At 45.1% G+C, this 16,023-nt stretch overlaps 1 protein-coding gene across 1 annotated transcript in view; it reads right to left on the bottom strand.

Moving 5' to 3' along the window:
• LOC306770681 (partitioning defective 3 homolog) overlaps positions 1–9,963 on the bottom strand; it is a gene marked incomplete at both ends in the record, with an annotated part of 372,575 nt that extends 362,612 nt beyond the window's left edge. Inside the window, one exon of the mRNA XM_079259581.1 lies at positions 9,844–9,963. Within this exon, the coding sequence (XP_079115707.1) occupies positions 9,844–9,963 (120 nt within the window). The remainder of the gene's footprint in view (positions 1–9,843) is intronic.
• Between the last annotated feature and the right edge of the window lie 6,060 nt (positions 9,964–16,023).

The raw sequence follows: 16,023 nt of genomic DNA, 5'->3' as shown, positions 1-16,023 counted from the left end.
GTGACTACCAGATGTCACTATGGCAACCACGATGAGTGGTGTTGGCGAGCTGGATGACATGAGGATGACTGCAGCTGTTGGAGAAGTGGAAAAAGCTCCAGGATTGTAGACCTGCAGAACCAGACAGAGGTTTTCCAACATTTCTATCTCCTCCAGGAGGTTTACAGTCCCGACAATGATAAAATAATGATAAAACCATTATTTATTAAGTCTCATCATAAATCAGGTATTTATGGAGCAAAAACACATCTTGGTGTTTTAGGGATCAGAGGTAAACGCATTCATGTTGTTTGTGAAGCAACGTAAAACAACCAACAGGAGAGAAGGTCACGTGTTTATTTTCTGAGGAGGAAACGAGAAATAAAACCAACAGAAAATAACTTACGAGGGAAAAGTTGAGATCCCAAAGCTTCTGATTAGAAATGAGACGTTACAGGACAAACCCAGCAGCTGTGATCAATAACGTCAATAAGGGCTGCATTCCATTTAGTTTCATGGGACAGATGCACCTCTGCTTGTCTGGAGGTTTATAATGTTTTCTGGGATCAATTTAAGGTGGAAATAACCATCTTATCAGGGACATAAATGTCTCTTTATGGTTTTGACGCTTTGTGCTGTTTGCTTTGTGAAATCCAGCAAAATGTTGGCGCCTCACACGCAGCAGAGCCCGACATGCTCTGCATGTGGAAACACGGCCGCCACATAGCTGCCTCTGCTGCAACACGCTGCTCGCTCCAGGCAGGAGGCGTAGAAACACCAAACAAAACGCAAACAACCAGGAATTCCTGATCAAACAGCGGCGCAGCCGGTCCGACACCAAACAACCAAACACTCAAACAACCATTTGCACCAGTTTACCTGAACTGGACATTCATGTTTACATGTTGTAAGACAACAAAAAGCCAGTTTACCTGGACCACAGCTACAGTTTCTGTCTTCAGATCTGTGCTCTAAAACTAATTATTCCATGTTTTAGTTCAGGTCCCTTCTGGGTAACACACGCTAACCACATGTTAACCACATGCTAACCACACGCTAACCACACGCTAACCACATGCTAACCACATGCTAACCACACACGAACCACACACTAACCACATGCTAACCACACACGAACCACACGCGAACCACATACATTTCACATGCGAACCACACGCTAACCACATGCTAACCACACGCGAACCACATACATTTCACATGCGAACCACACGCTAACCACATGCTAACCACACACTAACCACATGCTAACCACATGCTAACCACACGCGAACCACATACATTTCACATGCGAACCACACGCTAACCACATGCTAACCACACGCGAACCACATACATTTCACATGCGAACCACACGCTAACCACATGCTAACCACACACGAACCACATGCTAACCACACGCTAACCACACGCGAACCACACGCGAACCACATACATTTCACATGTGAACCACACGCTAACTTCATGTATTTCACATGTGAACGAGTGAACCACACGTTAACTACATACATTTCGAATGTGAACAACGTGCGAACCACATGCAGTTGACATGCAAACCACATGTGAACAACATATTTTGCATGAATATTATACATGTGAATCTCATGTGCAAACATGTGGTGTTGGAACAATTTCATGTGATTTACATGTGAATCGTTCATTCACTACATACAGTTCAAACATGTGATTCACATATGAACTGCATGTGATTCACATGTGGTTTTGATCTTCACGTTATTTGCCTATGATTCACATATAACTCACATTAAAGCACCTGTGATTCAAGTATAGCTTGTAAATCACGTGATTCACATGAAAATCTTAAAAATGTGTTTTATCTTCCAGGTAAGTTGTTTCCTCTACAACAGGTAAATTAATCTGGAAACACATTTTATTCCCACTAGAAGACAAACTTCATGTCAGATGGACTGTAAACTTCCTGACGGGACGGAAATGCTGGAAAACCTCCGAAGGTCAGCTGAAGGGTCACATGTCCATCACAGAGCTACACACTGCATTCCGGAGACTGATGATGATGATAATGATGATGAAGATAATGTAACTAAGGGGGCGTCTACAGTGGTCTCCTCTGGGTCTTCCGGAGGAGACCACTGATCTGTTCAGACATGTTTTACTGGTTTTCTACCTGCAGCCGCGACGTTAACGGCTAACTGGCAGTCTGGTCAACAGGTGAACATGAAAGGAGGTGAGTGCAGACCCGTTATCTTCAGTGATCACACACTGGAGTGTGTCAGGTGTGTGTGTGTGTGTGTGTGTGTGGGGGGGGGGGGGGGGGGGGGGCAGGCACAGGTATGTAGACAGGATAACAAAAGCAAACAGGAAACAGAAGATTAGCTTTAACAGCTTGGATTACAGATTAAAAACTTCTTATTCATTCAGAGAAGCTGCTTTTAATTCAGTCCTTTTATTCTAGGATTACTTTACTCATTCTATTCTATTCTATTCTATTCTTTAGTCATTTAGACGCTTTTATCCAAAGCGACTTACATATGAGTGAGAACAACACAAGCAGGAAGTCAAACAGTAGAGGACATCGTAGGAAGCTGCTAGTGGACTGTCCAGTTGGACGCAGATTCTTCCATGAAGTGCTACAGGCTTTTTTTTTCTTTTTTTTTTTTTTTTTGGTTTAGTTTTTTTTTTCTGTTTATCTGGGGGGTTTTTTGTTGTGTTTTGTTTACTCCCTTCCCACCCCAGAATATCAGCTATGTTATAACACAAAGAATTAATACCATAAAGTTTTTTGCAAAGAACTGGACTAAGTTCTTCAACTTTCCATCAAATACAGCTATACTAAGTGTAGAAGTTCTCCTTGAAGAGCTGAGTCTTCAGCTTGCTCTTAAAAGTAGACAGGGACTCTGCAGAGCGGACAGAGTTTGGGAGATCATTCCACCATTGTGGAACAACAGAGGAAAAGAGTCTGGCTGGTGATTTAGTCCCACGTATTGGTGGTAACACGAGGCGTCTTTCACTGGTGGAACGTAGCTGTGGAGAGGGAGTGTAGGTCTGGATTAGGGAGTGAAGGTAGACGGGAGCCGTTTGAGTTATTGTTTTGTAAACCAGAAGCAAGGCTTTAAATTTGATGTGTGCTGCGACCAGAAGCCAGTGAAGAGCGATTAGCGGCAGAGTGACATGAGCTCATTTCGGTTAATTGAAAACCAGATGTGCTGCTGGTTCTGGATGATCTGCAGAGGTTTAACCAGCATGCAGGCAGACCTGCCAGTAGGGAACTGCAGTAATCGATGTGTGAGATGACCAGAGTCTGAACCAGAAGCTGAGTCGTATGTTCTGTGAGGTACGTCTGATTCTCTTGATGTTGTAGAGAGCATATCGGCAGGTACATGCAACCGAGGCAACATGGACCTTAAAGGTCAACTTGTCATCCACCATGACACCCAGATTCCAGGTAGTAGACATAGGAACAAGTGTGACACAGTCAAGCTTCACATTCACATTCTAGAATTACTTTGCTCATTCTAGGATGACTTTACTCCTTCCTGGGATTACTATAATCCTTCTTGGGATTACTTTACTCATCTGAAAGTAACTTTCAGGAGGTAACATTTACATTTTCTACTGAGTTCCAGGTGACCTTGTTCATTCGGATAAATCAGCCTTGTGATGAAGAAGTTGATCAATATCGTCAATGTTTTGCTGCCAATCTTCGTGACCTTGTAGTTCGTACCGAGCGTCATGGCAACGAGGGCGGTAAACCAGTCAGAGTATTTTCCCTCATCTCTTTTGTCCTTTGAGTTAAACGTAAGAAAAACTTTGATGCAGCAGAGATCAGCATTGATCCAATAATCAATAATCAGACAGTGGTAGTCAGGTTGTGGTGTTTCATGACTCGGTGTGTTCAGACTGATCTCAAACAGAACATCAGATGAAAGAAACTGTGGCGGAAGCCGCATCTTCTGGTGAAGCAATACGAAGCTGGGATTTGAACCCTTCAGCATGCAGTAAATGTGCATTTATCTGGTCCGATCAGGGAACGATGCGACCGTAACGGAGAACATAACCTCACATGTGGACTGAAACGTCATGCAGTCGATGATTCAACGTTCAGACTCACATAGCCAGAGGAAATCTGAGCCATCAGGCTCCTCAGTTTATCTTTTCTGTCTCACTTATCATGAGCAAGAACTTGTGAGGCTTTCCTCTCTGATCTGGAAGCTCCTGGTTAACATTTAACCAGCTTATCTAAACCAGAATAGGACAGAAACGCCCAGCATCACCAGGCTGTGGATCTGGAACAACCCGGCTGGTAAACAGAACCCAGACCCAATCCACGTGGATAACACGCCAACGGACCCCACACGAGCATTAGCATGTAGCGCAAGGCTGCTTAAATCTGGGAATGATTTGTTGTTCATCTCCAAGAGCAGCAGAAAACACAACAAAGCAAAGAAGAATCTAAAAACCCACCTCAGCAGTGACCGTGAACGTCCCAGTGGAGGATAGTCAGCGCATAGCTGGGAAACCAGTCATGCAAAGGCTTGGCATGGCCCTGGCATACCCAGACTCTTTCAGTTACCACCATGGCATGACGCCCACTCGCTGTGTTCGCTCAGACTCTCCCAGCTCGCTCTGCGTTACTGAAGCCACTCTGCAGTGTTTGCATACCCCCTTATCTGCATGCTACACTGAATGCACCTGTGTGTTAACTAGACATGGATGTTGCTCAGTGAGGAGGCTCAAGTTATCTCCGGTACTGTTTGGGTCAGATAAGAGTCCCACAGCGGGACGTTTGTGAAAGGCAAGGTTGGTCAAATAAGCGCTGGTTCCCACCGAGGTGTGGAGGTTAGCATCTCTGAACACACAGCATGTCCAGCCCTGAAGCAGACGGGCTACGTTTGGTTTAGAACCAACATGACCTGGTTTAACCTCCACAGCCTACCTGAGACCATGTCCGTGTCTTTCTGAGCACAGTGTAGCATCTTCTGATGGAAACTTCCAGCAGGATGATGCACCATGTCACAAAGCTCACATCATCTCCACCATGACGATGACTTTGCTTCTGAGGTAGCTAACGTCTGCTAGCCACACAGAAAAGTTCAAATATTCCCAGATGGGTAAAAAGCTGGAAAGTTTTAACATGGCAGTCCAGGTAATCAATCAATAAAGGAACAGTTGAAAGGTAGAGAGGACAAAAGTTAAGCTAGCAACAGCTAGCTACCTGCTACAAACAAACTGAGTTAACCAGTGCATGAGACCACCTGGACGGTCTTAACCCCTTCGAGGCGAACATTTACAAGCCACCAGGCCATGAAATAAAAATTATTTAAATGTGGTTTCATTTGTTTGTTCAGAACACAGTCATCATCAGCTAGCTACCAGGGTAAAAACAAACTGAGGTAGCTAACATCTGCTAGCCACAGAAAATGTTCAAGGAGGACGGTTCTGGAGGAAAAACGGCGTACAGGTAAGCCCACTATGCTAACATGAATGGACTTTAAAGCGACTCCTCCCCGTTTAAACCCTTTACTATGGTAATTATAATTTTCTATTTCATTTCAAACCGTTTAATATTTAGGCTATGCATCATTATCATTCTGCATTGTTTTATTAAAAAGACAGAAAAACCATCTGGAGTCGCAGCAGTCTGACTAGCACTTCATTATAACGTCCTTCCTGCTCGATTTCCTGCTTGTGTCGTTGATGTGAAATTTGGAGAGAAGCGTCTGCTAAAAGAGGAAAAATGTCTCCTCACAGCAGCTTCTGGGCTGCAGCGTTTATGAAAGTTAATCTGTGAGGTTCAACAAGTCATTTCCAGCCTCGGTGTGACATTAGCGACCGTGCAGAATACCGGAGCTAACTTCTCCTCAGCAGGTGTGATGTTGAACTCAACAGCTGGCAGGAGACGGCAGCGTGAAGCAGGACGATGACCAGCTGGAGAGACGCGATGAAAGAAATGCAAGCAAAGGAACATTTAGTTCACTCGCTCCTCCTTCTTCTCTGGCTTTGTCCCTGCACCGCAGCTAGCTGCAGCACAGGCCAGCTCGCACACCGATCGCCCTGCATGCCATCATCCCGCTCGGCTCTCCGGTTAGCTCATAAAAAGCTCCTGATCCTCCACAAACCAGTTCACACACAGCATCTCCACTGTTATGTAAGCAGCACGAGCAGTGAGGATAATCAGCACCGACACGCCGTTCAGAGAAACGTCCCGCTTCCACACAGCTGCATCAGCACAGCGGGTCCCGACCCGGAGAACGGGATAAAAACCTGACCCCGACGCCAGAACAGACCGGTCTGTGGAGGCAAAACGGTAAACATTTTCACCATTGTCACTGTTCCTCAGCCAATCAGGAAGCAGCTCCGTCTGATTCATGACCTCAAAGATGAAGGTCGTCCACAGGTCAAAACCGGGTTGTCCCAACCTGGACACCTGCTGTAGGGACCGTCAGGACCGGGGTTCTCATGTCACAGTGGTACTAAACGCTACGATTAACCAATCATAAAGACCCACAAAGATCATGTGATCAGACCAGGAAGGAAAACAACATGCGTGTGTTTCAGCTACGTCCGTTTTTACCTGCTGCAAACACACTGGAGGTCACCACTAGGGGGCAGCATTTAGGTCTGGGAGATAAATCAGATTTTAATCTCAGTACGATCTGGGTTTTCATCGATGATAAAAAATAAAAGGGTGTGATTATTTTTCTCTCTGCAGTTTCCTCTCCTGCTGTCTTCAGCTGCTAATCGAGCGTCTCTGGCGTTGCAGCGCTGTGCTGTAAACTCCTCCCACAGCCGCTTTGCTTTCATTCAGACACTGTTGCCAACTTGGAGACTTTCTCGCTAAATCTGGAGACTTTTTTTGTTAAAAGCGACAAATCTAGCAGCTTTTACTGGAGTTATTAGAGACTTTTCTGGTGTTTTGGCGACTGACTTGAAGGCACATATTGTTCTGCAGTTACTGTAAGGAAGGAGCAGCGGGAGCCTCTCCCGTCCTAAAGCACTCCCAGGCGGCCAGTCTCAGTCGGCTCCGGCTGCAGGTCCATGTAGAATAACTGCAGTAGGTTGTGGAAGTTCACCTAAACATAGTTTATACCATTGTCAGTGACAACTGGCTGCATTATTTTCCTATACATAGTTCGGCCAGTTAAACACTGTAATATCCCTCCGTTACGGGGCGTTACCATAGCAACGCGTTAACCAGCTGGTTCAGATCAGCCGTCTTTTAACAGGTGAATGAGAGAAACGCGCTGCAGCCTGACAGCCGTTGTTTGGTATAAAACGTAAAATAGTTCCTATATAAGCGGTAAAAGCAGATTAAATAACTCGGAACCGTGCATTAGACGGTTATAATGTACGACACGGAGTCTAGAACACCACGATGCGCAGCGTTGTTTATAAATACTGGATAATTGTGTTAAATAATCCAGATCTCAGTTTCAGTCAAAAATAATCGTGATTATAATTTTTATCGTAATCGAGCAGCTCTAGCAGCACCTGGACCTTGACGTAATGAAAGATCAATCTGCAAATCAGGTTGTGTTATTACAACTCGCACATGCAACACGTGACCTCGCGTCTACATGCTGAAGAAACGGCGATGCTAATGATGTGCATGCTAACGACATGCATGCTAACGGAAAGCATGCTAACGGCATTCATGCTAACGGCGTGCATGCTAACGCGAGCATGCTAATGGCGTGCATGCTAACGGCGTGCATGCTAGCGCCGTGCATGCTAATGGCGAGCGCATGGCAGCCTCGAAGCAGGACATGAAACATCCAGAATGTTTCTCCTCCTGCAGAAGCAGCAGCTTCTCCTGCTGAAACAATGTTCTGTTCGCATGACGGGAACAACAATCTGACGTGAAATTAAAACAGTTATTTTTAACGTTTAGTTTGTTGCTGCGCGACGCGACGGAAAAGTTTCATCGTACTTAAAATGTTTTCCATCTCCTGCGGGCCATGTCGCCATCAGGTCTCATATACTTGTTTTTAAATGGACCTATTGCTTCAGATAATAATGTTTTATTCACTTTATTGTTTATTTTGTGGGAAAAGTGGGAATTTTCTGCTTTAAGTCTTCGGTCTGACAGAGTCGCTGTGGGAAAGTGGAGACGTGACGTACAACCAGGGAAGATCAGGAGCATCGTTACAGCCTGGGACGCTTCCTGGCCAGATTACATCCTCCCCACAGCCGGGCGCGTGTCCGGGGTGGGGGGGCAGGGATCAATGAGCAGTCGCCTCGGTTCTGCTGAAGCATGAAAACATCAAGCCGAGTGTCTGAGGGGGAAGTGCTGCTCAGATGGACGGATCGCGCTGATCTGCTTCGTCTCTGCCTGCTAACAGTCAGAAACTGGTCAAATGACCTGAATGTTCAGCCTTTCCCAGTACGGGACTGGAGATGCAACACCGGCTGGAAGAGGGACAAATCTGACTGTAACCACGGCAACACTTCCAGCTTTAACTCCTTCGTTTCCTTCTTCAGTGGTTTTAAAACGCAGCCGTGAGAAAACGTCTCTAGACGTCTTCATGTTGGAGAAAAGTAGCCTGGATTATAACCTACATTCCTCACAAGCTGCAACAGGAGCAACAAAACGCAGCAAGTGGAGGAGAATCTGAAAACTAATCAGGTTACTTAGCAACACGTCAGTCACATGACTGAATATGAAAACAGCGTCTCAGATGGAAAGATGGACAGATCTTCACCAGTCTGAGACAAACTGGGTGTAAAAGTTCAGAGAAATGTTCCTCAGGCCTGAGAAAGATCCTCCATCTACATATCATCAAAATATTCAGATATTTAGAAGGAATCTCTGTATGCTGGGACCAGGCTGGATGCTGGTGATGTTCTGCATTATAACATGATTCTCTACTGGAAACCAGTGCATGGACTCAGGAAGCTTCCAGAAACCAGTGTGAACCCAGTTCAGGCTGAAATCCACACATGCAGGTTAAAGCTCCATCATATGTGAAGAGGATCCAGAAACACGGCGTCTTCTCTGGACCAAAGCTCATTTAAAATGTTCTGAGTGGAAACCTGGATGAAGATGTGGAATAGTTTGTGGACAGCATGGACGGCGTGTCCTGCAGACTAAAGAGGAGAGGGAGCATCCAGCTTGTTATCAGCCTGCATCTCTGATGGGATGGGGTTGCATTAGTGCCGATGGCGTGGGCAGCTTCCACATCTGGGAAGCTCCATCAATGCTGGAACATCTGCTCCCATCCAGACAACGTCTCTTTCAGGGAAGACCTTCCACCATGCTGGACCACATCCTGATGGTGGAACAGGAGAACTGGTCCAGCAGGACCACGCTGGACCACATCCTGATGGTGGAACAGGAGAACTGGTCCAGCAGGACCACATCCTGATGGTGGGACAGGAGAACTGGTCCAGCAGGACCATGCTGGACCACATCCTGATGGTGGAACTGTCTCCCAGATGTGAAAAGAAGAAACATCAGCCAGGATCAGCTCATGTTTATCATTAAATGATAAAACGTGTCCAAACCTTTGTTTGGATCTGGATCCAGATCTGGATCCGGATCAAGTGAACCGGTTTCATTTGTTTGAACCAGAAACTTTTATCTCTTCTTTCCCAACTTTATCCATGAGGAGGAAAAGTTGGAATTCCCATCTGAAGGACCCCCCCCCCCCCCCCCCCAGGTCCCGGTCCCGGTCCACCTCCTGCTGGTTCTCCCGGAGCACAGCGCCATGTTGAGGCTCCGGTGTGGATCCTCCACGCAGCTCCGCGCGCTCCCAGCTACACGTTACGAAATCAGCCCGAGGCAGAAGCGCGTGTGTGTGTGTGTGTGTGTGTGTGTGTGTGTGTGTGTGTGTGTGTGTGTGTGTGTGTGTGTGTGTGTGGTCATACCTTCGCGATGGCCTTCTTGTACCTCATGGCGGCCTGCTGGACCAGGTCCTGGACCCTGATGGTCCCATCTCCACACGGAACCACCACGCGCGTCCTGCCGAAGCACACCGTCACCTTCATTCCGCCTCCGCGTTAATCCCACAGAGGAAGAAGCCGCGTGGAAACGGCGAGAAGCATCCCGGTGCGTGGAGACAGAAGCCACTAAATCCTCCTCTTCCTCCTCTTCCTCCCCCGCGCGCGGCGTGGACTCGCACCCACCAAGTTCCCAACAAAAAGCTGCTTCCAGCGCAACTGGACAGCTGACAAGTGACGCAGCGCGTGCGCCACATGTTGGGACAGGCAGGGGAAGGCGCGCGCGGCGCACGCGGGGGGGTGGCGGCGCTCACCTCGCTTCGTGAGAATTTCGCTTCAGTTTGAGGAAAATCTTTGTCAAATGAAGCTTTTAAAGTTGTTTTTACGGAGAAAACAAACTTTTCCTGCTGAGAGTCAAACATCCGGGTTCAAACTGGAACCAAAACACACCCAGAGTCCCATCAAGTCAGATTTTACTCCCCACAGAAGACAAAGATCATGCCTGGTGGTGAAACTGAAACGTTTCAGCATTTCACAGAAAACACGACAATTAGAAGGAATCTCTGTATGCACAGGACAAGCAGACGCGATGCTCCGCTGGAACTCAGAATTTAATGATACTAAAATCTCATCTGGTCATATTTTATTCCCAGTAGGAGATAAACAACATGTCAGATGATGAAAACATGAGCTGATTGTGAATCTGATGCAGCAACACATCTGCAACAGGAGCAGCAAAAGGCTGGAACTGGGGAACATTTCATCTGGACAGATGTGCAGAGTTTCACCAGTCTGACACAAACTGCATCTAAAAATACACTGAAAACACAAATGAAAGTAAATCCTGGTTCCAGCATGTCAGAATAACACGAAGCTGCAGTCAGAACAACAACAACAACCCGATATGGTGCAAAATGTCTTCATGTTCAGCCACGTTTCCTGCAAAAACAGGCTCTTGTGGCAGATATATCAACCCTGACATCCTCAAGATAGTTCTGATATCTCAGCCACGCTTAACGGATCCGACTTCACGGCACCCTGATCCCCAGATTCAATGAATGAGAAGGAGTCTCTGTATGGCAGGGATCAATGGTGACGAGTTTCATCTTTTCCTTGTATGTTTTATGTCCTGCAGTCAGGATCTTTAAAATAAAGGGAATAAAAACGAGCGGTTGACGTCCTGAGAAAACCACTTAAATCTGATGCAGGAGAGAGGGAGGCGGGCTGAGCAGGGATAAATGTACACAAGATGAATAATTGACCTGCAGGAGGAGAAACGAGCCTCAGGAGGAAAACATGTGACCCAGTTCACAGATAAAAGCCGAGCCGCTTCTCGCCTGAAGCTCCGACCCGTTATAAGGAACCAGAGAACACGCCTCTTCCTGCACGGTCCACTCACCTCCCACCGTCATCTTTCCCTTATCTGGACCAGAACCAGGAAGGAAAACCTCCATCTGGACCAGAACCAGGAGGGAAAACTCCATCTGGACCAGAACCAGGAAGGAAAACCTCCATCTGGACCAGAACCAGGAAGGAAAACCTCCATCAGGACCAGAACCAGGAAGGAAAACCTCCATCTGGACCAGAACCAGGAAGGAAAACCTCCATCAGGACCAGAACCAGGAAGGAAAACCTCCATCTGGACCAGAACCAGGAAGGAAAACCTCCATCTGGACCAGAACCAGGAAGGAAAACCTCCATCTGGACCAGAACCAGGAAGGAAAACCTCCATCAGGACCAGAACCAGGAAGGAAAACCTCCATCAGGACCAGAACCAGGAAGGAAAACCTCCATCTGGACCAGAACCAGGAAGGAAAACCTCCATCAGGACCTGAACCAGGAAGGAAAACCTCCATCTGGACCAGAACCAGGAAGGAAAACCTCCATCTGGACCAGAACCAGGAAGGAAAACCTCCATCAGGACCAGAACCAAGAAGGAAAACCTCCATCAGGACCAGAACCAGGAGGAAAACCTCCATCTGGACCAGAACCAGGAGGAAAACCTCCATCTGGACCAGAACCAGGAAGGAAAACCTCCATCAGGACCAGAACCAGGAGTGAAAACCTCCATCAGGACCAGAACCAAGAAGGAAATCCTCCATCAGGACCAGAACCAGGAGGGAAAACCTCCATCAGGACCAGAACCAAGAAGGAAATCCTCCATCTGGACCAGAACCAGGAAGGAAAACCTCCATCAGGACCAGAACCAGGAAGGAAAACCTCCATCAGGACCAGAACCAGGAGGGAAAACCTCCATCTGGACCAGAACCAGGAAGGAAAACCTCCATCTGGACCAGAACCAGGAAGGAAAACCTCCATCTGGACCAGAACCAGGAAGGAAAACCTCCATCTGGACCAGAACCAGGAAGGAAAACCTCCATCAGAACCAGAACCAGGAGGGAAAACCTCCATCTGGACCAGAACCAGGATGAAAACCTCCATCTGGACCAGAACCAGGATGAAAACCTCCATCTGGACCAGAACCAGGAAGGAAAACCTCCATCTGGACCAGAACCAGGAGGGAAAACCTCCATCTGGACCAGAACCAGGATGAAAACCTCCATCTGGACCAGAACCAGGATGAAAACCTCCATCTGGACCAGAACCAGGAGGGAAAACCTCCATCAGGACCAGAACCAGGAGGGAAAACCTCCATCTGGACCAGAACCAGGAAGGAAAACCTCCATCTGGACCAGAACCAGGAGGAAAACCTCCATCTGGACCAGAACACCATGGTTCTGGTGTTCAAGCGGTTTTGGTTGCAGTGAAACACTGATTAAAGTCAAACCAACACCTTAAAGCAGTTTTCAGCTTTTTCTGCAAGAACAAAATAGTTAGAAAGTATTTTACAAAGTAAATCCTCAGTCGTCATAAATGCATTTCTTCCATTAATTCCACTCAAATGACTTCATTTAAGAACAAGATGAAACAAATAAAAATAATATATGTTGTTAAACTCTAAAACTGTATATTTGATCATTCTTTTAGATTTAAAGATTGTTTTGAGTGCTTGAAGTGATGTGGAGCTTTTTTAATGCTTCCCTCCATCGGTGTCGGTTCTAACTGGGATTACAGCAGGTCTGTCTGCATTTAAACCCTGTTCAACAGTCCGGAGCTCGTTGTCGGGAACCTTTACTCCAGCCGTTACATTTTATTATATTTAGACCAATAAACAAAGAGTTCATCTGAACATAATCATCTGCATCATTTATTATTCTGACTGCTTTTTTTAAATAAATAAAAATGAGTTGGAAAACAGTTTTATAATTATTTCCCCACAGTTCCAAACAATAATATAAATATGGAAGAATGAAGGTGTTGTACAATAAGTGGAGTGATTTTTTTAGTAATTTTACCTTAATTTTACACTATATACCAAGTATTTCTGATACTTTAGTTTCCACATGATTTATATGAACTTCATCAGACTGAGCGGTTGGGATGATGGATGAATGAATAAATGAATGAATGAACGAATGAATGAACGAATAAATGAATGAATGAACGAATGAATGAACGGATGAATGAATGGATGAATGAATGGATGAATGAATGAATGGATGAACGAATGAATGAACGAATGAATGAATGAATGGATGAATGAATGAATGAACGAATGAATGAATGGATGAATGAATGGATGAATGAATGAATGGATGAACGAACGAATGAATGAATGAACGAATGAATGGATGAATGAATGAATGAATGAATGAACGAATGAATGAATGGATGAACGAATGAATGGATGAATGAATGGATGAATGAATGAATGAATGAATAAATGAATGAATGAATGAATGGATGGATGGATGAATGAATGAATGAAAGGTCTCAGGTGAGACAGAAAAACAAAACTTTCTTCTCCTGACTCTGATCTGCCATTTGCAGGTGACTTCCGCCCCCTGGTGGCGAGTCAGAGTCAAGGCAGCTTTTATGTCACTTCATCTAGAAAATCGATCAAATTGTGAATTATTTCCCACCTGATCAAATCCGGAGACATGGTCCCTGAATGATTTATTAAAAATGTTCCTTTTTATGGATAATTTACCAAAACATGCCGTCAGTTACGTCAGGGATGAAGAGACGAGGACAAAAGGAAAGAATCCCTTCAGTTCAGTCTCACTCTGGTTTTTTATCAATAATCAGGAGCCAAAATGCAGCTTTTGTTTGATTGATAATTAAAGAAAAGCGATAATGTTGACATAGAGGACAGACGGCTGAAAAATGTTTCATTTGATTTAAAACCATAACGGTTTGTGTTGGTTTCTACACGTCTGAGCTTTGAAGCCCCGGAAATGATTCAGTCTTGTGTTGACATGCAGCTCCTGATTCCTGAGCCGTGAAAAACAGACATTCATCATCCGTTCGTCTCCAGACTTGTCCTGCAGGACAGCAGGAGACAAAGGAGTCCCTGTACGCCCTGGATGTATGTGTTGGAAGTGACAGAGAGGTGTTACTTCTACAGCAGACGTGTTCTGAATCGACCCGGGAGACAAAGGACAAGGGCCCCTCCTCTGGACCGTCAGGACCAGAACCAGGAAGGAAAACCTCCATCAGGACCAGAACTTACCTGTAACAACACTGGGTATATTAACTCACCTGTAACAACAACACTGGGTTTACTGGTACGATGCACATCCTCTGATTGGTCCGCCTGAGGCAGAAAGAAAACGAGAGATGGATCAAATCAAAACTTATTCATAAAATCCTTTTAATGTCAAAAACAACATAGTCATTTGCAAGCTAAAATAATCTGTTCATATTAAAATAATGGTGAAAGCTGTTTTGTTGTTGTTATTGTTGTTATTGTTTAGATTCTGTAAACAAGTTTCCCATCAGGGACAATAAATAAATGACTTGATACCTCACAGGCTGTTGCAAATCTTCACTAAACTTTATTGATATTCCACATTTTTTCCTTGAAAATAAACAAAACAAAATTCTGTTTCAAAGCCCAGACCAGGACGAAAAATAAAAAGTAAAATAACATAATAGCTATTAAAATATGCAGCAATAAAAAAAATCACAAAAATATGAGAAAATATTAAGATAGCTGCATAACAAACAACATAATAATGCGCAAAATATGAAATGAATTAATACCCAAGGGGACATTCAATAATTTGTACCAGAAATATGTACCTATCTATTTGTTAATTTAATCTTTAATTTCTAAAATGAAGTACAGAAAAACCTTGACCCCGACGTGATTTGAACACGCAACCTTCTGATCTGGAGTCAGACGCGCTACCGTTGCGCCACGAGGTCCTGGCAGCCCAATATGGTGGGATACTTTTACACAAGCCACGACAGCGGGCTTATGTGACTCACTATGGTTTGACTAGTTATTTTAACCTTTCGAAAGAAGCATTTATCACCCATGAAACATCCATTTTCTCGCCTTCCCAGAAAATTCCTGGATAAAACGGATTTTTCAACCCGTCTCAGCAAAGGGTAAAACTACGACCGTTAACTGTGATCAGATAGGTGATAGACGGGTCGTTAAGTGTCCGTTTAATGATTCCGTAGAAAGACCTTAAACAAATAAATATCTTAAACAGACCAGCATCCTTATAGGCAAAGATTGTCTTACCGATGTGTTTTTAAAGGAGTCAAGAGACTGGGCGGGACCAGTGGGGTTCTGAAAAATAATTGGACACCTTCGGTGATTGACAGGTCTTAACAGGAGGACCACACAAACAGATCCAGACCCGACATGTGGTCCTTTCAGGTCCAGATCTAATTAATAAACCTTCCAGGTCCAGATCTCATCAATAAACCTTTCAGGTCCAGATCTCATCAATAAACCTTTCAGGTCCAGATCTCATCAATAACCCTTTCAGGTCCAGATCTCATCAATAAACCTTCCAGGTCCAGATCTCATCAATAACCCTTCCAGGTCCAGATCTCATCAATAAACCTTCCAGGTCCAGATCTCATCAATAACCCTTCCAGGTCCAGATCTCATCAATAAACCTTCCAGGTCCAGATCTCATCAATAACCCTTCCAGGTCCAGATCTCATCAATAACCCTTCCAGGTCCAGATCTCATCAATAACCCTTTCAGGTCCAGATCTCATCAATAACCCTTCCAGGTCCAGATCT

The sequence above is a fragment of the Telmatherina bonti genome, assembly GCF_933228915.1.
Source record: "Telmatherina bonti genome assembly, chromosome: 20".
Lineage (NCBI taxonomy): Eukaryota > Metazoa > Chordata > Actinopteri > Atheriniformes > Telmatherinidae > Telmatherina > Telmatherina bonti.
Note: the sequence above shows the minus strand (reverse complement) of the source record. Positions and strands in the feature narration are given on the sequence as shown.